The 23988-nt window shown below is 40.4% G+C and overlaps 1 protein-coding gene across 2 annotated transcripts in view; it reads right to left on the reverse strand.

The window, feature by feature from the left end:
• The window catches only part of dock4b (dedicator of cytokinesis 4b), a 228037-nt gene that overhangs the window by 10968 nt on the left and 193081 nt on the right, over positions 1 to 23988 (reverse strand). Inside the window, exons 45-52 of one of the 2 annotated variants that reach the window (XM_072454830.1) lie at positions 22171 to 22290; positions 21357 to 21478; positions 19330 to 19441; positions 17229 to 17310; positions 12690 to 12799; positions 9810 to 9882; positions 2552 to 2668; positions 1187 to 1245 (exon numbers count right to left, since the gene is read on the reverse strand). In XM_072454830.1, coding sequence (XP_072310931.1) covers positions 1187 to 1245; positions 2552 to 2668; positions 9810 to 9882; positions 12690 to 12799; positions 17229 to 17310; positions 19330 to 19441; positions 21357 to 21478; positions 22171 to 22290 — 795 coding nt within the window. Of the gene's footprint in view, positions 1 to 1186; positions 1246 to 2551; positions 2669 to 9809; positions 9883 to 12689; positions 12800 to 17228; positions 17311 to 19329; positions 19451 to 21356; positions 21479 to 22170; positions 22291 to 23988 lie in introns of both variants that reach the window. The other variant, XM_072454829.1, reaches the window with a different exon arrangement.

The raw sequence follows: 23988 nt of genomic DNA on the forward strand, positions 1-23988 counted from the left end.
ACTGTCAATCTGTGTTTTTCAGAGCCTAAAGCATTGTATATCGACGTTACCACAAGTTAAGCCGTGATATATCGTGACAGACTTCTGGATGAATACGTGTATCAACACAGAGATGCAAATCTTTTAGTCAAGATGAAGTTATTAGAAATTACCGAGCTCTACACTTCTGAACCTGCAGACTGGTGCATCTGAAGAGCTGGAAATGTGACTTCATCATAGGACAGTTGTATTCTGATATAGAGGAAAGTGAGATTCTAATGCATTTTGTTATTCTACGTGATCAAAACATAATTTTAGTCAACTTTTAACACCGGTTTTAAAGGATATCCATGAATCAGGACGCGTATCGTGAGGTACTAGGCAACACATAGCCCTAGTGGGTTGTTTTACACGTTCTATTGTAAAACATATGCTTTATTTATTTTTATACCAATCTAAAGCTGCGTGCAAAGAGTTTTTCTTTCAAATATATAATACAGGAAAATAGCTATTTTTTTCTTGCCATCCTGCGATTGCTCTGTTTAATTTGTCTGACCAGCCATTCCCAACATGTTTTGGCAGACTACTTATCAAAACTGTGTGGGTCTGGGGATCGACCGCTGAATTTAAATTTCTAGGGCGGAGTTTAGAGAGCAGAGACAGAACCAATCACATAAAACCAGAAGTGACGCTTAACCGGATATTACGTAGCCCATGTCAACAAGGCGTGTTCCGCGTTATCCGTCCCCGAACGCAGAAAATGTCTCCTGAATCGCGATGACGCCCTTCGCACAACCGCATCTAACACACGTTCATCACGGCGAGTAGAGCGGACTTTCCTGATTGTTCAAACCGAAGCTAGAGCAGAAGTAAACACTCGGTCACGAGCCGGGTCACGAGCCGGGTCACAAGCCGGGTCACGAGCATGGTCCACCATCTTGAATGTTTTGGAACGGGGGTGACGCGTTAAAACCTCCGCCTGGGATTGGATCGGACGATTATGGTCCGACCACTTCATTGGCTCTGACTCGGGTTCCTGACCCTTCTGCATTTGAACAGAATGTGGGAGGGGCTGGCGGGTCAGGCAACTGTTTAATCACATCGGATTTTGGGATTCACATTTCACTTCAATCAATCACGTCGAAGGCCCAGAAGTGAGATAAAAATCAGATTTCGTGAACATAGCCAGTGTGAAAAAAAAACTGACCTTTTGTGGAGATCTTGAGTTGGTGATCGGGGACTGTGACCTCGTGGTTTTAGCGGAAACTGTTGACACAAACATGAGACAAGTTCAAATGTTAGAGTCAGTGCATCATAAAGAGAGTAATTTACAGCAGAAGAAAGTCCACGCGAAAGCAAAGTTCATCAAAAAAGCATCAAAAGTGATCCAAGACCGCTGGAAACCAAATGTATAAATCATCTCTTCAGTGTTGCACCTGTTAGTGAGGGAGTTGCATCAAACAGAAAGTTAAAAAAGAAGACTCAAAACAATAAAGATTTCAGGTCTGTTAGAAGAAAAAGGTGCAATGATGGGTAAGAGTGTGAGAAGAGAACACCTCTGGGAACGAGCATTAGCAACAGAGGTGTGCAATGAAATGATTTTAGTTATTGTGGAGATATAGATGTCGGAGTATATAGTGTACATCTGTCACAATCGACCGATCCTTTAATCCTTTTTTTGGGGTCAATATTTGCTGTGGGTATTTACTATGTGGACAATGATTTTCCTTTACAACGATAAAATTTGTAAGAGCTGTAACGCTTGAATAAAAACGTGTCTGACTCAATAGATACAAACTAACTACTAAAGTCTTTAATTCTGCTCTTTATTTATATCAGCTCATGTTTTGTTTTTTTTATGATTTATCTCAGTGGCATAAAGTAGTGTCAGTATTATAGTCTATATTTTCTTTGGAAAAATACCACACGCAAAATGTGTTTCAAAAGAGCTGCAAAAAAAACTGATAAAGGATACACAAGACCGTATCACACGTGAGCACTTCTTCCACCACTGATTTGTATATAATGATAAAATAATAATATTATAGCAATAACAAAAATGAGTAGATGACAGTATAATGCAACATTTTGGGAAGATTTTGTAGAAGAAATAGTCCGAAAGTTGAAAGAAGAGTTGGAATTTTTATGTGGGAGAAATGTATTCCTTTCTGGAGACGTGAACCCTAAGACATTGCGACTGTGTGTATCCCAGTCTGGCCATGCTTCGGCTGCAAAGAGGATGTTTTCCCTATTTTCTCCCACAAAGCCATCATATCATTTTATCAATACATATCAGAAAGAACTGGGACTGTGCTATTTGTCGCTATGAACAGAACAGGACAGGATTTGAACTGGGATTGACATATAAGCCCTCAAAGTCCAGGAGATCTTTGTGTTCTCTCTGTAAATAAAACCTTGGCATCGTTGCAGATTTGCGGCGCTACGAGACAAAACCCAAAGACCAGATTTGAAAAGGAGACGGAGGAAAAAGCTATAGTGTTAGGCAATAGATCTGCAGGCGTCAAAAGCAGTGGAAAAGGGTTAGTATCATCTTCTTTTCATCTGCCGTTACCTGTGTACGGCGGCCTAGGAGGGACAGGCGGGCACAGCTGTTTGCCCCAGGCCTCAGAGAAGTACGGACTTCCCTCTTTGACACTGTCTAGGCTCCAGCTACTCGGGGCGGGCCTCACTTATGGTGCACAAAACATCAACACGTCACCACATACACAAAACACAAACGACACGATGGGAGCAATAGTGGAAAGACGGGACTGTATGGAGAGAGTTAAAGAGTGGCCAAAAGAAAACGACTGATGTGGCTCTTGTTTGAACAGCGTTGCTATGGTGAGTCTGGAGTGATTCGACAGCGGTCTTTTATTCTGGGCTTATTATAAATCTGTGAACATGCTTTGTACCACAGACATTGTCTGACTTCATCGCCACCACAGACATTGTTAATTCGGCCCTCAGAGGCGACTGTTGTTGTGATTTTGGGCCTTACAAAAATAAATTGATTTGATTTGATTTGTAAAATCATAACGGAGGCGACTGAGGCAGTGAAGTTAAAGTTTAGAATCAGAAAAGGTTTATTGCCGTTGTCAGGGAACAATATTCACAGGCCAGGAACTTGCTTTGGTGATTCGGTGCAACATAAAGCAATGAACAATAAGTATTATGATTAACTGCCATCGGAGTGAAATAAAAATAATACTAATAATAAAGGGTTAGGGTTAGGGACAAATAAACGCACATGTGCTATCCGCTTAACCACATAGCGGCATGAAAAATACTATTTTCTCACCTCAAAATTGTATTTGAGTTTAATAAACAGAATAATATGTGATAAAGTAGGTAATATATCTGTAGATTAAAAAAAAAAAATCTGTAAGTATTTGTTCAGTAAATCCTAAGAACCAGGATCTTGCGTTAATTAAAAAACAAATAAAAGTGTCCATCATGATCTAATTTTAAGTAAACAAAAAAACACCATTAAACGTCTTTAAACCAGGCTCTGCTGTCACTCCCACGTGTTTTGCATTTGCCAAAATCAACTTGATTTTTCATATTTTATGCCACTCTGAGGTTAATCCCAGTTTCTCCTTTGAAATCCCATTATGTTCCACTCCACTACTGAACAACAGGGTTAGCAGGTTTTTACACATAATAAGACCTCATGGGGTTTTTGTTGCGGGCGAAGAAAGTAATATTAACATAATAGCGCAGCTTTTCTTATTTGCTATCTGTGACCGGACAAATAGACATTTCCAATTAATTGCGGCACAAACCAAATGTTTCTACAACAATGGTACTGTTTAAAAGCTTGTTAAAGTCTTGAAGTCTTAAAAAACAGAACTAAATTGTTTTTAACAGTTTGCAGCTCCAGTTTGAAGATATTTTATAGAGTTTATACGCACTTTTTTACAACGTTCCTAGCATGCTAACAACAACTGTCATTTTTCTCAACAATATGGAGCTTCTGAGGAGGTGTTGTTTTACCATCACAAGCTCGTTTATGTTCAAACACATTCATGACACAGTGAGAAAGAGAGCGCGCCGAAGGTAAAACCGAACAAAGCCCTGATGGCGTTTATGTGGGAGGATTTCTAACCAACTGTAACGTTTTATAGTATCATTTCTGGTCTAAAAGGGGTTAGCATTGAGAATACCTGTCTTTTAAACATTCATATGCCGGTTTAAAGATATTTTATAGAGTTTATACGCACTTTTCAAAACGTTCGCAGGATGCTAACAACAACTAGCATGCTAACAGCTGCTTTTACAAGATATCTGTACTGGAAACTCATTTTTCTCAACAATATGGAGCTTCCGAGGAGGTGTTGTTTTACCATCACGAGCTTCTATCTTCTATTATTTTTGGATTTTAAAGGCGTTAGCATTGAGAATACCTGCCTTTTAAACATTCATATGCCGGTTTAAAGATGTTTTATAGCGTTTATATGCACTTTTCACAACTTTCCCAGGATACTAACAGCTCGGTTATGTTCAAACACCTCTAGCATTTCTGCTTTAAAAGCCGTTAGCATTGAGAATAACTGCCTTTTAAACATTTATATGCCGGTGTAGGAACCAAAACTGCATGTAAGTAATCAGGAACAGCCGGATTTTAACGCTTTTTCAAATCAAACTGAAATAACGTATCTTTGCTTCTAAAATGGTCACTATCATACATGTTTTAGGCTATACGTTGATATTGTGACCTGAATACGGACATCCTAAGGAAAACGCAACGAAGCAGACGGGCTGAACGTAAATTCCGAGAGAAGAGAGGGACAAACAGGAAGTCGGTTCCCGCCGTAGTCATGGGTAACGTGAGGTCCCTTCAAAATAAAATGACGGAAATAGCGAGCCTCATGCGGTCCCAGAGGATTTATAGGGACAGCAGCGTCTTGATTTTCACAGAGACCTGGTTAACAGCAGAAATGCCAGACTCTATTGTAGGTTTGGACAATTTTCATCTGCTGCGGGCGGACAGAACGAGAGAATCCGGGAAGAAAAGAGGTGGAGGTCTGGCGGTGTATGTGAACACGAGCTGGTCCAAACCCGAACACTGCACAGTGAAGGAGCAGCTATGTAACAGGGATATTGAACTATTGGCTATTGGCATGAGGCCATATTATCTGCCCCGGGAGTTCTCACATGTGATTTTGATCGCAGTCTATGTGGCCCCGTCTGCCAATGCTGAAAATGCTTGTGAAGCACTGCTCTCCTGCACTTGTAGGCTGCAAACACAGCATCCACAGGCGCTCTTCCTCATCTCTGGTGACTTTAACCACGCTTCTCCCTCTTCTGTTCTACCAACATACACCCAGTATGTTACCTGCCCCACCAGAGAGAATAGAACATTGGACTTGTTTTTTGCCAACACCAAGGAGGCTTATTCTTCTTCCCCCCTCCCTCCCCTGGGCAGCTCGGACCACAACCTTGTACATCTGAGGCCTGTGTATGAACCCATCGTGCGCAGGCAGCCTGTGGTGTCCCGTGAGGTGAGGATGTGGTCTGCTGAGAGCGAGGAGGCTCTGAGGGACTGCTTCAGCACCACTGTCTGGACTGAGCTTTATGACCCACCCACATGGAGAGGACATCAACACCATCACAGAGTGCATCACGGACTACATCAACTTCTGTTTTGAGAACATTGTTCCCTCCCGGACGGTGCGGTGTTTTCCAAACAACAAGCCATGGATTAACCGTGAACTGAAGGCTTTGCTGAAGGAGAAGAAGAGAGCCTTCAGGTCAGGGAACAAGGAGGAGCTGAGGACTGTGCAGAAGGAGCTGAAGGAGCAGAAGGAGCTGAGGAGGAAGATCAGGCAGGCTGAGGCCGGCTACAAGAGGAGGATGGAGGAGCAGCTGCAGCAAAAGAACATTCAGGGAGTGTGGAGGAGCCTGAAAACCATCTCGGGCTTCAAAATCCCCCCTGCCCAGACAGAGGGGGATCTACAGTGGGTGATTGATTTAAATGCTCACTTCTTGAGGTTTGATCGGTCACCCGCCCCTCCCCCTGCACAGCTGCATGCTCCCTCTTCCACAGCTGGACAATGCCCTGCATCTGTTCCTCTTCGCTTATCTGCCCCGGACCATCAGCTCCCCACTTCGCCTGGACTCACCCATCGCCCCAGCACACGGTCCCCCTGCCAACCACTGACTGTCACAGCAGCACAGGTGAGGAGTGAGCTGAAGAGGATTAAAGTGAGGAAGGCAGCAGGACCTGATGGCATCAGCCCCAGGCTCCTTAAGTCCTGCGCAGATGAACTGTGTGGAGTTATGGAGCATGTCTTCAACATGAGCCTGAAGCTGAGGGTGGTACCACAGGTCTGGAAGACCTCCTGTCTGGTACCTGTGCCTAAGACACCGCGCCCCAAAGACCTCAACAGCTTCAGGCCAGTGGCTCTCACGTCCCACCTGATGAAGACACTGGAGCGGCTAGTCCTGGACCACCTCCGCTCCACCGTGAGCTCAGCCATGGACCCGCTGCAGTTTGCATATCGGTCTGGCGTCGGAGTGGAGGACGCCGTCATCTCCCTGCTGCACCGCTCTCTCTCTCACCTGGAAAAGCCTGGCAGCTCTGTGAGGATTCTGTTCTTCGATCTTTCCAGCGCCTTCAACACCATCTAGCCGCTGCTCCTGAGGGACAAGCTGGAGACGGCTGGTGTGGAGTATGACCTGGCAGAGTGGATCCTGGACTACTTCACAGACCGACCCCAGTTTGTGAGAGCCCGGAACTGTGTGTCTGACACTCGGACCTGCAGTGTGGGGGCGCCCCAGGGCACTGTCCTCGCGCCCTTTCTCTTCACCCTTTACACTGCAGACTTCAGACATGACACGGACAGCTGTGTCCTGCAGAAGTTCTCTGACGACTCTGCCATCATCGGACTCATCACGGACGACGATGACGTGGAGTACAGAGGACTGGCGCAGGACTTTGTGGACTGGTGTCAGCGGAACCACCTCCTCATCAACGCGGGGAAGACCAAGGAGATGGTGGTGGATTTCCGCAGACGCCACCCCACTGCCCCCTCACCAGTGAACATCCAGGGACAGGACATTGAGAGAGTGGACTCATACAAGTACCTGGGTGTTCATCTGAACCACAAACTGGACTGGACTCATAACACAGACGCACTGTACAGGAAGAGCCAGAGTCGGCTCTACCTCCTGAGGAGACTCAGGTCTTTTGGAGTGACAGGGCCACTCCTGGAGACCTTCTACGACTCTGTGGTGGCATCGGCCCTCCTGTACGGTGTGGCCTGCTGGAGCAGCAGCATCACAGAGAGGGAGAGGAAGAGGCTGGACAGAGTCATCAAGAAGTCCAGCTCCGTCCTGGGCTGTGCTCTGGACTCGGTGCAGGAGGTGGGGGACAGGAGGGTCCTGGCTAGAGTCACATCTATGCTGGACCATGAGTGTCACCCCCTGCAGGACACTCTCTCCGCTCTGGAGAGCAGCTTCAGTGAGAGACTGATCCACCCTCGATGTGTGAAGGAAAGGTTCCGTAGGTCTTTCCTTCCTGCTGCTGTCGGACTTTATAACAAAAACTGTTAGTACTGAACACTCGCAATACTGACCTAACCTAATACTGATGTGCAATTCTGTCATATGTGCAATTACTGTGAAATTCATGTGCAATCTATGTGCCGTCGTGACACATATTCATGTGCAATTACTGTCGGGATCACATGCAATGGTATTTATTTATTTATTTATTTGTCTATGGGAGTTTTTATTTATTTATAGGAGATCTTCTACTGAAAGTGTTTTTCAGACTTCCTATAAGTGATCTGTTCTTCTGTATCTACCTCTGTATCTACCTGCGTTGCACCAATGAAATTTCTCCATGTGGGACAATAAAGGAATATCTTATCTTATCTTATCTTATCTTAATTACGATTATAAAAACCGAATGACCAGACCCCCCTCTCCGGATGAAAAGTTATGCAGCGCACCTTCAAATAAATGTCTCAAAGTTAAAAATACATTTCATTCTTTGCCAAACTGTTTGAGGGTAGACTGCCCTTTAAACCGGGAGACGGAGCCGTTTCTAAAAAATATTGCTGTGTATCTGAGCCAAAGGCAAGGACGAAGGCTTATTTCTTTCAGTTACTTTAGCGTCGGCGACGGAAACAATAAAGCGCTTCTATTCGGACTGTAAAAATAGAACGCCAATCTGTTAGCAAAGTTAACTAACAGGTTTTTATATATTTAGACTTCACGGCAAGATAATGTGACTAAATAACACGTTCGAACAGTCTCACTTTTGCATAATTTCATCACTTTCTACCGTCGTGACATTAATTTCGCGCACAGAGCCACCATATTGTCTCTGTTAATTTCTCTCGCGGCATTATTTAGCGATCACACTTTTATTTTAACAGATGAATACGGCGGGAAATTGTCACTTCCACACGCAACACTTTTATTCTGACGTGTCAGGTTTTTTTCTTCTCATCTTATTTATTCAAAGGTGAACCATGTTTTTTTTTTTAAGTGGCTAGTCTGCCATCTGTCGGCCTCTATGTTGATTTGACATTCATTTACCGTATTTCCTGGATTATGAATCGCACCTTTTTTCATGGTTTTGGCCCGGGTAACTGTTGTTTAAATAATCTTAAAGGTCCAGAAATTGATAATAATCCTATGAAGGTGTGCATTTGAACGCAACCACATGTAGATCTGACCTTTACATGGACAAAAACGACATAAAATCCTCGCTTTGGTTGTGAATCGGTGTAAAGGAAAAAGTCCTAAAAGTCTTGCCTGGGCGGGGCTTGGGACTGCTGCTCCGAGGCTCCAGAGTGTAGACACCTGACCTGCTGCCACACTCACGCCGCAGCCCTACATCAATATGTCCACACTCTACTCTTAACATAAGCCGTATTTTTTGTTGAGACTCGATCCGCCAAAAGTATACCGTATTGTGATATTAGGCTCTAAGCGACGCAGAAGAAGAATCTGCACTTCCTCTACCTCTGGAGTTTGTGGAGTTGTTTAGAAGTGACACAGAGGAAGAAGAATTCAATGGATTTAGTGATTTGGGGTAATACTGATGCTTTGGTAAACTTGTTAGCATGTTCTTTATGCTATAGTTATCTGAATAACTGTTCATATGTTACGTTAACATACCAGACACTTACCACAGTTCTGTCTGTGCCTCATGTAGCTGAAGGTGTTAGCGTTAGCATACGTACACCTATTCACCATGTTCTCTCATCTGTTATTATTTTAAATTGCATTTCTAGATGAAATGTCTTTTCTTGGTCTTGGATTTTATCAAATAAATTTCCCCCAAACATGCGACTTATACTCCAGTGCAACTTATATATGTTTTTTTCTTCTCTATTTTGTATTTTTTTTTTCGCTGTTGAGACTTATATTCCGGAAAATATGATAAATGTTACACCAAAAAAGCAATTGACCGCCACAATTTGAAAGAGGAATTTGCACCGCGCAGGAACATTAGGCTTTTAAACGCTCATGTTGTATATACATATTAGATTTAAATCACTTCTATTCTACACATTTTATCTTACACGCTGTTATATTTTAGCACATTCTATACTTTTTAACCAATATCATTATTACTACACATTGTTTTATGTTGCATTGCGTTTGAATCATTCACAGACAACGGCAATAAAACCGATTCTGATTTGATTTTGTCGCGATTGATCTGTTGTTTCTCAATTCCGGCAGTCGGACTTTGCGCCGCCGTAACCGTTGCACCTGATGCCCTTCCCGCAAATACATCACCGCCCATATACTTTACTGAACACCAACTGATATGCGGAATATGCAGAGAAAATTATACAATGTGTTACCTTTGTCCGGCGCCGAGAGGTTTGGGTCACTTCTCGGTAAAGTGGTGTCTCCTATTTGATGAGGAGGCGCTCTCTGTGAACACAAGAACTTAATTAATCACCCGATGTATGCAGTATTTGAATATTATTTTTGTACTGGTTTTGCAATGAACTTCAACAGACTGTTATTTTGAATCGATCGATGTGTACTTTTGCTCTTTTAGCGATCACTTCAGTAAAAACAAAAAAGTACACGTTGGTATATATATATATATATATATATTGTGGGCTGTTGTAATATATCAAACAAATAATGACAAAAGAGATGGAACAACACAGACCATGATCCTTTGCTCCGTTTCAGTGGAGACGACATGCGTCTCACTGCGATCGTAAATAAGACAATGAGTGAATAAGTACTTGAATTAAGTATTATTTATCTCAATTTGAGGATTTTTTGACTGACTTATAATACGAGTTTCCAGTGAAACAAATATAAACTGTCGCTCAAGCGTTTTATCACTTGAAATGAGCAGGAAAAAAAGCTACTGCACTTGAAAAAAGGGAAAAAAACTGCTAATTTCACAGGCAAATTTTATTTTAAGAAATTCGAAATATAATCAAGATAAATTTGACCTAATTCAAGCACTTATTTGCAACTTATCTTTATTATTTATTCCAGTGTATTAAGCACTTTTACATCTTAATTCTTTGACAATATTAATGTAACCAAAGGCTCGTCAATTATCATTTCTACAATTCTATCAGACAATTTGGCAATAAATATCATACCGTGACGTGAATATTGTGGTAAGCGTTTGAAATATTGTTACATCCCTAGTTTTAAGCTAAATTAGTTTGACATTTTTCTATATATTTATCTTTGTCAATCTCCCCACGGGAAAAAAGAAAAGCATGAAATAACAAGTGAAAGAAAGCACAAAGACATAGTATAGAGTGATGTTGTTGTGAAGTGTAGGAAATGATTTCCTTCAGAAACAGGGGCTTTGTCACTGAAGATGGAGCGTGTGATAGAAGTACTGCCCTTCAGCCAGAGAAGCAACAACAATATCAGGTTATTGTGCTGTTGCCTCACCATGTGGAGAGAAAATCTGTCATGTCTTTGCCCATGTCGCTTCATATGATGCATTTCTGCTGTTATACATATTTTATCCCTGCAGTGGAAGTAATCACAGTCATAATCACGCTGTAACTGTGGCTACTGCCAGTGGTAATTTCTTTTGGGATTTGCACCTGCAGAATGGGAAAATATTGCCAAATAGTGCCATACGCTTTGGGTAAAAAATGGAAAATGGCCGTGCAATTTGTCAATAGCAGCACTACACGCCTGCAGCAATTAAAAAGGGCTATAATTACAGCCAATGACATCGTGTCTTTGCACAATTTACTTGTGTCCAAAAACACGGCAGAGGGAGCAGTCTAAGTCTAGTAATGTTATACACTAAGTCTAGTAATGTTATACACTAAGTATAGTAATATTATATACTAAGTATAGTAATGTTATACACTAAGTATAGTAATGTTATACACTAAGTATAGTAATATTATACACAAAGTCTAGTAATGTTATACACTAAGTATAGTAATGTTATACACTAAGTATAGTAATATTATACACTAAGTATAGTAATGTTATACACTAAGTATAGTAATATTATACACTAAGTATAGTAATGTTATACACTAAGTATAGTAATGTTATACACTAAGTATAGTAATATTATACACAAAGTATAGTAAGATTATACACTAAGTATACTAATGTTATACACTAAGTATAGTAATATTATACACTAAGTATAGTAATGTTATACACTAAGTATAGTAATGTTATACACTAAGTATAGTAATATTATACACTAAGTATAGTAATGTTATACACTAAGTATAGTAATGTTATACACTAAGTATAGTAATGTTATACACTAAGTATAGTAATATTATACACAAAGTATAGTAATATTATACACTAAGTATAGTAATGTTATACACTAAGTATAGTAATGTTATACACTAAGTATAGTAATATTATACACAAAGTATAGTAATATTATACACTAAGTATACTAATGTTATACACTAAGTATAGTAATATTATACACTAAGTATAGTAATGTTATACACTAAGTATAGTAATATTATACACAAAGTATAGTAATATTATACACTAAGTATTACTATACACTAAGTATAGTAATGTTATACACTAAGTATAGTAATGTTATACACGAAGTATAGTAATATTATACACTAAGTATTACTATACACTAAGTATAGTAATGTTATACACTAAGTATAGTAATGTTATACACGAAGTATAGTAATGTTATACACTAAGTATAGTAATGTTATACATTAAGTATAGTAATATTATACAGATTTGATGCAGTGAACCAGCTCATAATATGAAGAAATTATGCATAGTAAATGTTTGATTCTATTTATCTTGTTTTTATTATTAATCATCGTTTGATGTTGCACCAAATCGCCGAAGCAAGTTCCTATGCTTGTGACTTTTGTTGATTGGCAATGATATATATGATATATATATACTGGTCATGGTTTATTGCTGTGCTTTAGTGTAAAATAGGATCAAATTATAGGGTAAAATACTGCAAACTCAAAATTCAACACTAATGAAAAGGAAAATTAAAAACACATTGCAATTTTCAACACCAAACGACAGCAGTGGGTATTTCTTACATATAACAACACTCATTAAATTATTTTCAAATGATTGTATCCAATTTGGTCTCATTTATGCATTGGCAATTGTTCAAAACAGTATATATATTTTTTTCAATACTACTTTTAGAATCGACCAGTATCTGGACATAGCTTTAGTTGGCACCGTGGGTCCGCCGCCCTGTCTTTGCCCACCTGTGCAGGCTCCAGCGGGTTGGGGAAGATGGCGCTGACCGGCCGCTCTCGTGGAGACAGACAGGCGTTTTCCCTGGAATGCTTGTGCTTCTCCGCCATCTGAGGAGAACCTGAAACGACAAGAGCCAAGACATAGTACCACCTACGCGCTCGACAGGCCCCTTCCAATACACCCGGGACCTGAAAAAGCAGCAGCAAGGTGTTGAGACCATTACCCACAAATACAGGCAATCAGGAAAGGCCAATCTCTCCTGCTGCCCGCCGGCCTCTCTCTCTCTTTCAGCCTCACCGAGTCCACGGCGTGATAAATGGCTCCTGCGCGCTCCCACTCGCTCGTACGCTCGCACCTGCCTCGCCCCTTCTAGTGCGCCGGGTAGTTTCCGACAGAGGGAGGCGTGAGAAGAGGCGTACGCAAAGTTCACGGAGCAATAATAATAATAATAGAAGCCGCTGTGACTCGTGTGCGTTTGTAATTGACGACCTGATGAATGAGCCGGACAGAACGAGCAGAAAGAGCAGCGTTTTTTTTGAAAGGTTTAGTTAATTATCAGGGTTAAAGATGGAAGATACGGCACAAAAAGAGATAATATGGTAACACTGGACTAAATTTACATATCTCCAAAAAAACAATTGCATTATTATTGTATCGTAATGCTTTAAAATGCTTTAGTAAACTATAAGGTTTTAATGTGTAAGCTACTTGTTTTAAAGCACTTAAGACAATAACTAGCATTTGCAGATGACTCAGCTTCATAATCATGTGCAATACTGTCATAATCATGTGCAATACTGTGACATAATGTCAATAATCCTGGTGCAATATTCTGTCCATATAACAGCTGTAATTAAGAGTATTATTGTTATTTTTATTAAAAGTATAAGAAGTTTTGTTTTGAGTCTTTCTACATAAGTATTTTTATAAGTTATGTTTTTTCTATTATTATATTATATGCAACACTGGGATTTCCTAATGCCTTATAAATGTTAATAAACCATGAGTAATATGTTCATAAGCATGAATAAGCTGCTTCTTAAACTGTTTTCAGTGACTGATAAACATTAGCAAATGCCTTAAATGTGCAAATAAATAAGAAACAAATAACTAGTGCATACTTTAAATAGTTTACAAAGGGAGCTTATTTTAAAGTGTTGTCTTGGAGAACAGTGCACAACTAATTTTTTTTTCAGGGTAAGGCCTTAGTTATTTTATTACTTGGTTTACGGATCTGCCGCACTTAGATGATTGATTTCTACAATATAAATAAAATACATTATTATATATTTTTTTTTATAAAGTACAGCCGACAACGCAAATAGCATTAAATTAAATGTAAAAAGAAGTATTAAGTCAAAAGATAAGAGCGCGTGAAGCAATTTCTCGCCAAACTCCTGCGGAAGTCTGACGTAGCGGGTTTGTCCCTGCGCGGTCCCGGGGAGAGCGCGCACCCGTCTCTGTCTGCTGCGCTCCTTAATATCTCAAGTACACATTTTAAACCCGTTTACATTTTTCTTCAGCGCGTTTTGCCGTGACTGGGTGGGTGGGGGAGGGTGCACACTTAAGCGTCCGTTATGTCTGTCTAAAACACGCTAAATCTACAGTTTACAGTTTCTACTCACCTGTGCGTCGCGTGCATACCCGGAAGAAAACATCTTTTGAAATTGAAATCATGTTTATATTTCCTGTGCAATATTTTTCTTTTAAAAATCTGTAAACCAAGTAATAAAATAACTGGGGCCTAATCATTCAAACAGTAATTACAAAGTGATATTCCTGCGCTTTAGTGGTTAATTTAATGGTCCCTTCACGTTTATGATGTATCGTAACTTGTACGTGTCCATCTCGAGTAGTACATCTGAATATCCCCGTCTTTGTAGTGTTTGTTTTTTAACATCTGAATGATCCAGAGCAGAGTCTGTAGCGTCTCCGCAGTTAAGCCTCAAATCGTCGCGTCTTATTAAGCCACTTTTTCTCCTCTTCTGACACACAAACCTTCACTTAATCCATCCATTAACAGATGCGACAGTGAAGAACAGATGCGTGCAGCTCACTTCATCCGTCGGCGTTCATCTCGTCTGTGCGGACTAAAAATAGACACATGAAGGTATGTCTTTACGCTTGTGATATATTTATGACCCTTGCGCTTTGTTGAAGCCTCGGCTCATTAGCGAGTGAAGAGGTGCTCGGACCATAAGCTCGGATACTCATCAGGAGCTCTTATTAAGATAAACCCAGAGCACAACCACGTCACCCGCCATGAAGGAAAGACCTGGTATGTATTTCCATAAATGTCTTAATGTGTTACGGTTTTATGATAAGAGTTAGAAACGTGTTTGCAGATAAAAGGTGCGTTATGGAGACGTGGATGATCTTATATCCATCCACCAGAAGCCATTATTGTCTTATTATAATCGTAAGTTGTAGATGATTTTTTTTATTTTACCATTATTATTAGTATTATCTTGTTACGCTAGATGTTTTTATTTTATTTTATCTTTATTTTCCCCCTCCATTCCTTATTAGGAAATAAGAGGTTTTGTCTATAGGAGTTTTTATTTATAAGAGTTTTTGTTTATAAGAGTTTTTGTTTATAAGAGTTCTTCTATTAAACTTCCTGTAAGTTATCTGTCCTTTTCCTCTGTATCTACCTGCGTTGCAACAATGAAATTTCCCCATGTGTGGACAATAAAGGAATATCTTATCTTATTTTTGCTTCGATACGATACCAAGTACTACCATACCAAGTATCGCAATATCAATCCCATAATGCATTGAAACGCCTCTGCTACAAATGGTTTTACCTTGGAATACACTGTAGAAGTTATGACCTCCCCATCGTGAACTGATCCGCAACATAAATATACTAGATATACAAGAGATTTTTGATATCTTTGCATGAATGCAAATACTTTGATACCTCAGTCAGTATCGATATATATCAATATTTGGTATGGATCGTGAGTAAATTGTGATAAGAGGGAGTAGCAATGAGTTCTAAAAATAAATTACAGGTAGGTTACTTTTTTTGATTATTGAGATCATAGTTTCTGGATTTTCTTTGGATACGTCTTGAAATGTAAATGCCACGTGATCTATATGTAAATCTGTCTGAGATCTATAATCTGAGAGTATGACCTCATCGTACCCAGAGTCATAATATACTTTCTTTGGCAGCAAGATGGATTCTCACAAACTCTTGAGAATCCATCTTAAGCTCCTGTTGATCGGTTTGCAGTCCGCACCAGTGGTAAACGGGGCCAATCACAAGGCATTTAGGGCCAACAGGCGGGACCAGAGCCAATCACAGAGCAGCATTGTGGTTCGGGAGGAAGTCAAAAGAAAACGGTTTGTATGGACTGTTTTTTCAGAACGATTACGGTGCTTTTCTGAACACTGGATTCAACACTAGAGTTTTCTGCTTATTCCGCTGTTGTGATCAATCAGCGTGAAGTATTTTTTTTTTTTTAACCAACGCTTTCAGCCAGAGAGTTTCCAGATTGATTAATGTGAAGAACTCAATTCAGAGAGAGACACATCAGTCTGACGTGAGCCAGTTTCATATAAAACACCTGCAAACCTTAATCCCAAGTTCAACCTGGTTCATTAGCCGTGTTTAAGGGCTGCAAAGCTTACTTATCACTAGTAGTATGGCATAAGTTACAGGTCAGATCTATGGAGAGGTGACCCTTGCTCACAGTGTTGTTCAAGGTATTTCAAAAATAAATAAAAGCACCTGTAATTGAATTAGTGTTGTCACAATGCTAACACAATGCTAATATTTCAAACGTTATTGATACCACTATGATGATAAAAAAAACTTTGAATTCTTTAAATTTTAATATTGAAATGTGATAATCTAATTTTTATTCAAGTTTAATAATTTTTAATTGATTAGAATCTAATTTCTGATATTTTAGGCAACTCTAAATTTAATCTAAACAAGATAGATAACTTTAGTGTTAAACAGGCAAAGCAATAACATCTCCATGGAGATAGTGGATTCATTATTCATGGTTTAAATATGTTTTTTTATGCAATAAAGTAACATCTGTTTTAACCCAGTAGAGACATATTGTAAAAGCAGCTCTTAGGGTCAAAATTAGATCATTGTGTGCTGTCTGCATGTAATTATATAGCGTTGTATTTGCCGTGAAGCAAGAAGTGCGCCGTTTGAAATGGTTCTAAACTGCACAACTTCTGTTTTTCACATTTTAAGACGGTATGTTTTATCACGACCTAAATACTGCATCCTTTGCGGGTTTTCTCATTTTGTATTCTCAGGAACGTTTGCAGCTTGTTTTGCTGCATCTCCTCTGCCCTCTCTGCCCCGCGCCTCCCTCGCTGTCATCTGCCCTCACTGACCTCCACCGACAACAAACAGCGGGCGTCGTGCCAATCAAAAGGTCAAAGGCCGCATTCCGCAAACTGCGAGCGTCCACACTGATATTCCTCGGTTATACTCGCCTGGCCACTCCGGATTTAAACGCCGGCTAAAAGAGGACGAAACCGCGGCGAGTTGTAAAATGGAGTGGTGCGTTTACCTCTGGCGCTGGACGGGGCGGAGCTGGTCACGTTCGGCGAGGCAGAGTGGTTGGAGCTGAGGCTCGAGGTAGATGGACTCGGCTGTTGAGAGAAGAACGAAAGCAAAAGAGCAAGTTTATTTGCAGAGCACAATCTGTACAAGGCAATTCCAAGTGCTTCACACAACAGGAAAACAAATGCATTCAAATCACAAAAAACATGACAGAAATCACAAAACAGTTTAAGACACGAAAGAGAAGAGTATTGGTGCTAGGCCATGGAGAGATTTGTACACAAGCAGAGCTGCTTTAAAGTCTCTGAGCCACAGGAGCCAGTGCAGAGACCTGAGAACAGGATTAATGTGATCATACTTCCTGGTTCTAGTCAGGACCCGAGCAGCAGCGTTCTGGATGTACTGCAGCTGTTTTACAGCTCGTTTGGAGAGGCCAATGAGCAGGCCGTTACAGTAGTCTAATCTACTGGAGACAAACGCATGGATAAATCTCTCCAAATCTGGTTTAGACACTATACTTTTGATTTTGACAATGTTTTTTAGATGGTAAAAAGCTGCTGATGTTATTGATTTGACGTGGCTATTAAAGTTCAAGTCTGAGTCCATTATTACCCCCAGATTTCTAACTTGATTTGTAGGTTTTAGAGCGAGACTCTGGAGGTGACTGCTAACACTTTCTCTTTGTTTCTGAGGGACAAAGATGATGATTTCAGTCTTGTCCGAGTTCAGCTGGAGAGTACAGATTTCACTCAAAGAAACACGATGGTGTTTGTGTGCACAGCATTTTTTTGTATTCTTCCACAATGCGCAGCAGGGCTCCAATTAAAAAACCTACAAATGGATCCTCCGAGGGAAAACGTGCCAAAGGACCCGCCTCGTCTGATGTTTATGTTGTAACAGACTGAGTCACGTCCCGACAACGCTGTTTTATTTATGTATTAACTGTGTTTTTCTTGCTATTATAATGAATGCAGGGCTGCCAGGTGCAACAAGCAGACTTCATGCCAGGAGTAAAAAATAAAAATAAAAATCCATAAATAGCCGAGAGTGCCGGCGAAATTAAGTGAGCTCCATGTGATGTACGAATCTGCAGAGAGTAAGTGTGACTCTTTGATTGTGAGTTATTGGTACAAACTTGAAAAAGAGGACGGCAGGTCATAAAACATGCTCAGATGATGAGAAAGACCAGCGTTGTAAAGAAGCTCTCAAAAGTGTACTGTTCAAAAACACTGTTGTATCACAGATTCATTTAAGTCGATGTACCCACTCACCAGAGGGTTAGCTGTTTGATTTCACTACTAGCACAGGCAAGACGCTGCACACATCTCGCAAATGTGTGAATGTGTGCCGTGTTTCAGCGGCGTAGATATTAAAGACTATGTGTGAAAAGTACTCAGATTAACCATAGAACAGACTGACTACTTAAAGGGCACATATCATGCTTGGTTTGTATGGTTACTGTCCTTTAAACATGACATTCACTACCGTATTTTCCGGACTATAAGTTGCACCTTTTTTCATGGTTTGGTCAGGGTGCGACTTATACTCCAGAGCGACTTATATGTGTTATATTATATAATTTTGTTTGTTATTTTCCCACTGGCAACCGCAAGAGGGCGCTCTAGGCTCTCAGAAAAAGAATCAGCCCTTCCTCTACCTCCTCTACCTACGAGTTGGCAGAGTTGTTTAGTAGTGACAGAGAAGAAGAAGAAACATTCAACGAAACATCACAATTCATTCTTAATAATCATCACAATAACAGATCTAAAAATGTGTCTATAGTCAAATATTTAAGTATCTCAGGTGCTCACTTTACATTCTGTGATTTTTCGCGTTTGTTTTTTCTTTGTGAGTGAGACTAGTGTGTCGGTGTAGTCCCTCATTCGTCCAGGAGTGTTCCATTGTTGAAAAAGATTCAGTTGTAAACAAAACTGAATCTTTTTCTACAATGAGACTAGTGTGGTTACTTCAAAATAAGACTCCAAATAATCGACTGTTGAAATAAATAAATAAATAATAAATAAACGTTTAAAAAATAATAATGAATAAATAAAATTAATTAATTAATTTAGTAAATAAAGTAAAATAAAATGAAGACTAATCAGCACCTGCATGTTGAAAACTTCGTCTGAACTTTCAGATTGGCCTGTGATGTTGCTGACTTCGTTGGAGGCCTGAGACGACAGGGAGGACGAGGAGTAGCGGTTCACAGCCGGGTAACTGAGAGGACTGCGGAAAAAACATGTAAAAAGAGGAATCAAATTAGAAAAATTATCAAACTTAACATTGATTAAGATTGTATTTTTGTTCGCTATCATGAATATTACTCACCAAAGCAATTGTGTTTTAGCAGCAGCAGCAGCAGCAGCAGCAGCAGCAGCAGCAGCAGCAGCAGCAGCAGCAGCAGCAGCGAAGCAGATGGGAGAGTAAATAGATAATTAAAAACACAAATTCAGATAAGAAGCAGATAAAAGGCATTACACAAGACGAGCGAGAATGGAGAGAACGTTCACCGGCCTCAATATTTCATCAAAGGCACGTAACCCGCTTTTGTGTCACCAGACAATTCCAAAAAGAGAAAATCAGAGAGTAGTGAAATGTCAGCGGTAGATTGAGAGTACCCGATGTCGCCTTGTATCGCGCCCCCTGGGACCAGACTGCGCAGGAACAAAAAAAGGCCACGCGAGGTCACGTCGCAAACAGGAACCAAACAAGGCTGCGCAAGGTCGAAAAACAGAAGCGCACGCCGCCATTCACGCCCAGATGAGTAAAGACCAGAGAAGGAGAAAGAAAGAGACTAGAGAGTACTGTATTATTGGTGCATTCGCGTGGTCCTCAGGTGTGTGTCTTTTGAAGGAAGAAAAACCCCCAGAATGTCCAGGAAGTGACGCAAATCCATGGATAAGTTAGTAATTTTAAACTGTAACTTTATCAACAAACACTGCTTGTCCAAAAAAAAAAGAAAGAAAAAAGGCACCACTTGGATTCAACTAAGTAAATGCAGTAGGCCCTCTGCTCCTGCTGGAGAACTGCAGCAGGTGAGGATCTTTCAGCCGCAACACGGTATTTAAACCAAGCTGAAGCAGTGAGCGGCTTTCTGAAACAACTAAGTGGAAAGACGAATCCCATGGTTGTGGAACAGATGTAAGTGTGTTTGAGAAGGGTCAGATCATTGGCATCGAGCAGAGAAAAAGTCTGAAAGAGAAGCAGAGGCTAATGTACTACAGATCTGAACCTCAGAGAGAGTGTTTGGAGCTGGAGAAGACTTTGTGCTCGCTCACGTCAGCAATACAAGATCAACTGTGAATGTGCAACACTGGATGGAAATTAATCTATTAATATTGTAGAAGCTTAATGAAATATGTGCTATAATCAAAGCTAAAAGCGGTCCCACCAAATATTCGAGCGGTGTGACCCTTTTTCTCTGTGGTAACTTTTTTTCCAGAATGACCGATTCTTCTACTATTACTTTACCAATTAGCGGCATTTTCCTGGCGTCAATTAAAATGTTCTATTTTAGTACTTGTCGATACATCAGCCCAAACAGTACATTGGGGTCAGCCCCATGTTCCCCGAGACCTGGGTTGGGGTTTGGGTTATGCTGCTATATTTATACTGTAAAACCATACATTTATGCACAACTATTATGCCTATGCTAGTATATGCGTAGTTCCCCCGTTCATAGAAAAGGGGGAACATAGGTACTGGGGAATTAGTACCAGGGAATATGGGAACTGGGGACCATAGGTATCGGGGAATATAGCTACCGGGGAATATGGGTACTGGGGAATATAGGTACCAGGGAATATAGGTACCGGGGAATATAGGTACCGGGGAATATGGGTACTGGGGAATATGGGTACTGGGGAATATAGGTACCGGGGATTATGGGTACTGGGGAATATGGGTACTGGGGAATATAGGTACCGGGGATTATGGGTACTGGGGAATATAGGTACCGGGGAATATGGGTACCGGGGAACATGGGTTCTGTGGAACATGGGTACTGGGGAACATGGGTACCGGGGAACATAGTTACGCACGCCACTACATTCATGTTTGTGTGTCGAGTGGATTGTTCCCTCTGCGTCCTAACACTGCATTAAAACACAATCACAACAGAGAAAGGGCCGACCTGCGCCTGGCGACGCCTCGGCCTGCGTCAGGGCTGATGATGGTGGGCACAGAGTTCCGGCAGGTCCGAGGGCTGCCGTTGGTGAAGTGTACGGGACTGGCACGTACGTAGGGCGGGAACTCCTGGGGTTTGAAGAAGGAAATGCACAAGATGAACTAGCAGTGACAAAATAAATACATAGATATATTCATAAAAAAATAAAACATAAATTTGCATTTTTCACCTCCCTTTTTTTTTTACTTTGAAGACGTACAACTACAGAAGACGTACAACTACAGAAGACGTACAACTACAGAAGACGTACAACTACAGAAGACGTACAACTACAGGAGACGTACAACTACAGAAGACGTACAACTACAGTAGGTGGCGGTAAATGCACCTTTTCTGTTGGCTAATGACTATTACATGAAACACAACATCAACAACAACAACAACAACATAAATTAGCACTTGGAGCATCAATATTCCCGAGACCTGATGACAAAATGTAGAGCAAATTCTTGTTTTGTAACATCCAGCGCAATAGTGATAGTCGTAACTTCCACAGTACAAAATATATCACAATACTGCATTCTGTGAGTGTGTTTAAAATCTTTAAATACATACAGTCTTCAGATGGATCTTGTCAAATGCAGAAAGTGTTGCTATAGACGCAAAATTAATGACTCGGAGAAAACAATATTATACTTTTTAATGCGCAATACACTAGCGTTAATAAACTCTCAATCACAGAGTGCCTCGTAAAGGTGTCAGCGCCGGAGCCTGGTGAATATGGATGAGGTGCGAGAGCGAGCGGGTGTGGAGCAGGTACCTGAATGCCCAGGCTGGACTTCATCAGGTGGAACTGGTCCACCAGCTTCTTGTGCAGAGGCCTCATATCCTGGGGAACGAACTTCTCATGCACAGCGAGGCCATACTCCAGAATATGAGCCTGAAGGAAGCACATTTAGAGTTGTTGTTATTCCCTTATTTCCTTTTGTAAACTATGTCAGAACATGTTTTTTTTGTTGTTGTTGCTGATGCTAAACTCTTTGCGCATTGATTATTCTCATCCATCACTTTTTAATTCCTTACTCCTACTTAAAGGTGCTGTACCTGATTTGTCTTTGGTCTTTAAAATTCCCCAAAAATAATGTATACCGTATTTTTTGGACTATAAATCACACCTTTTTTCATTGTTTTGGCCGGGATGCGACTTATACTTATATTTATACTTATATACTTATACTCCGGAGCGACTTGTATGTGATATTATTTGTTATTTTCACACTTGCAACCGCATTTCATACTCCAGTGCAACTTATGTTTTTTTCTTCTCTATTATGCATTTTTTGGCTGGTGCGACTTATAGTCCGGAAAATACGATATTTATGAGAAGAATTTCAACACATTTCGAGCGTCATAATTATTCACCGCAATGAATTTATGAGCCCTTTTGTCAACTTTCAGTGTTTTGCTGCCACAGTAATGCTAACGAGCGTGCTAACAGCAAGCTTCCTGGTTTGCAGAGGATGAAACGCTCCATAGTTTGATGCATACGGCACACAGCAGTCTAATTTTCACCCTTTTAAGATACATGTGGAGCAAAGCAAATTGTCTTTAGAATATAAAACACATGGGTACAGTCGATTTGTAAAATAGACATATTATTTTCCTTTGAAAGTATTATCTTTTCACTTTCTGGCACCTTCTTAAGACTTCCTTCTAAAAGAATAACTGTTTAAAACATCACTGCCCTCCTTTTAAAAATAACTCCATAGTCTCTGTAGAAAACCGTGGTAAAACCCGAATGATCTTTAGCTGTGGAGGCAGCAGCTTGATCATGTTATCGTAGCCGGTCTGAGGAGATAAATCTACAGGACTTGGCGCGCTCGTACAGTGAGATCCATCACGGTAATTAATCTCACGGTGTCTACATAGAGTGTTTCGTACGAGAATTATTGTTTAAGATGATACGCAAGCGATCAATAAACGCTGTATATTTTCTTTCCCACTCTCATTGTTCAAGTGTGATTTAACTTACTCGTGGAAGGTGAAAAGTATTAAGTGATGGGAAGAATACAGTCATCGTTTTGATTTGTCTTATTCTGCCCCGCCCATTTCCCCTCCGACAGGTCTTCTGATGTTGCTTACGATGAAACGGGGATTGTATTTATTTCAATAGATGACTAGAGAAAAATCTTGCAGCTAAAATATGACATAAAGTAGGCTAGTTTGTGGATAATGTCAACAATGCACTCTTTCTCCGTGTGGCTTGAAAATGGCTTTTTTTATCCGTGTATACCGTATTTTCTGGACTATAAGTCGCACCTTTTTTCATAGTTTTGGCCAGGGGTGCGACTTATACTTACATTTATACTTATATACTTACACCGGAGCGACTTGTATGTGATATTATTTGTCATTTTCACACTTGCAACTGCATTTCATACTCCAGTGCAACTTATATATGTTTTTTTTCTTCTTTATTTAGCCTTTTTTGCTGGTGCGACTTATACTCCGGAAAATACGGTAACTTGTCGAGCTCACATGATTGAACATGTACACATATGAGCTAAATGACCTTTATTTAAACATATAAATTGCTACTTATAGGCTTTGATTATTACAGATATTTTTTGTGACTTAA

The sequence above is a fragment of the Eucyclogobius newberryi genome, unplaced genomic scaffold (genome assembly GCF_026437365.1).
Source record: "Eucyclogobius newberryi isolate DKJ021-1_F unplaced genomic scaffold, fEucNew1.0.hap1 SCAF_2, whole genome shotgun sequence".
NCBI lineage: Eukaryota > Metazoa > Chordata > Actinopteri > Gobiiformes > Gobiidae > Eucyclogobius > Eucyclogobius newberryi.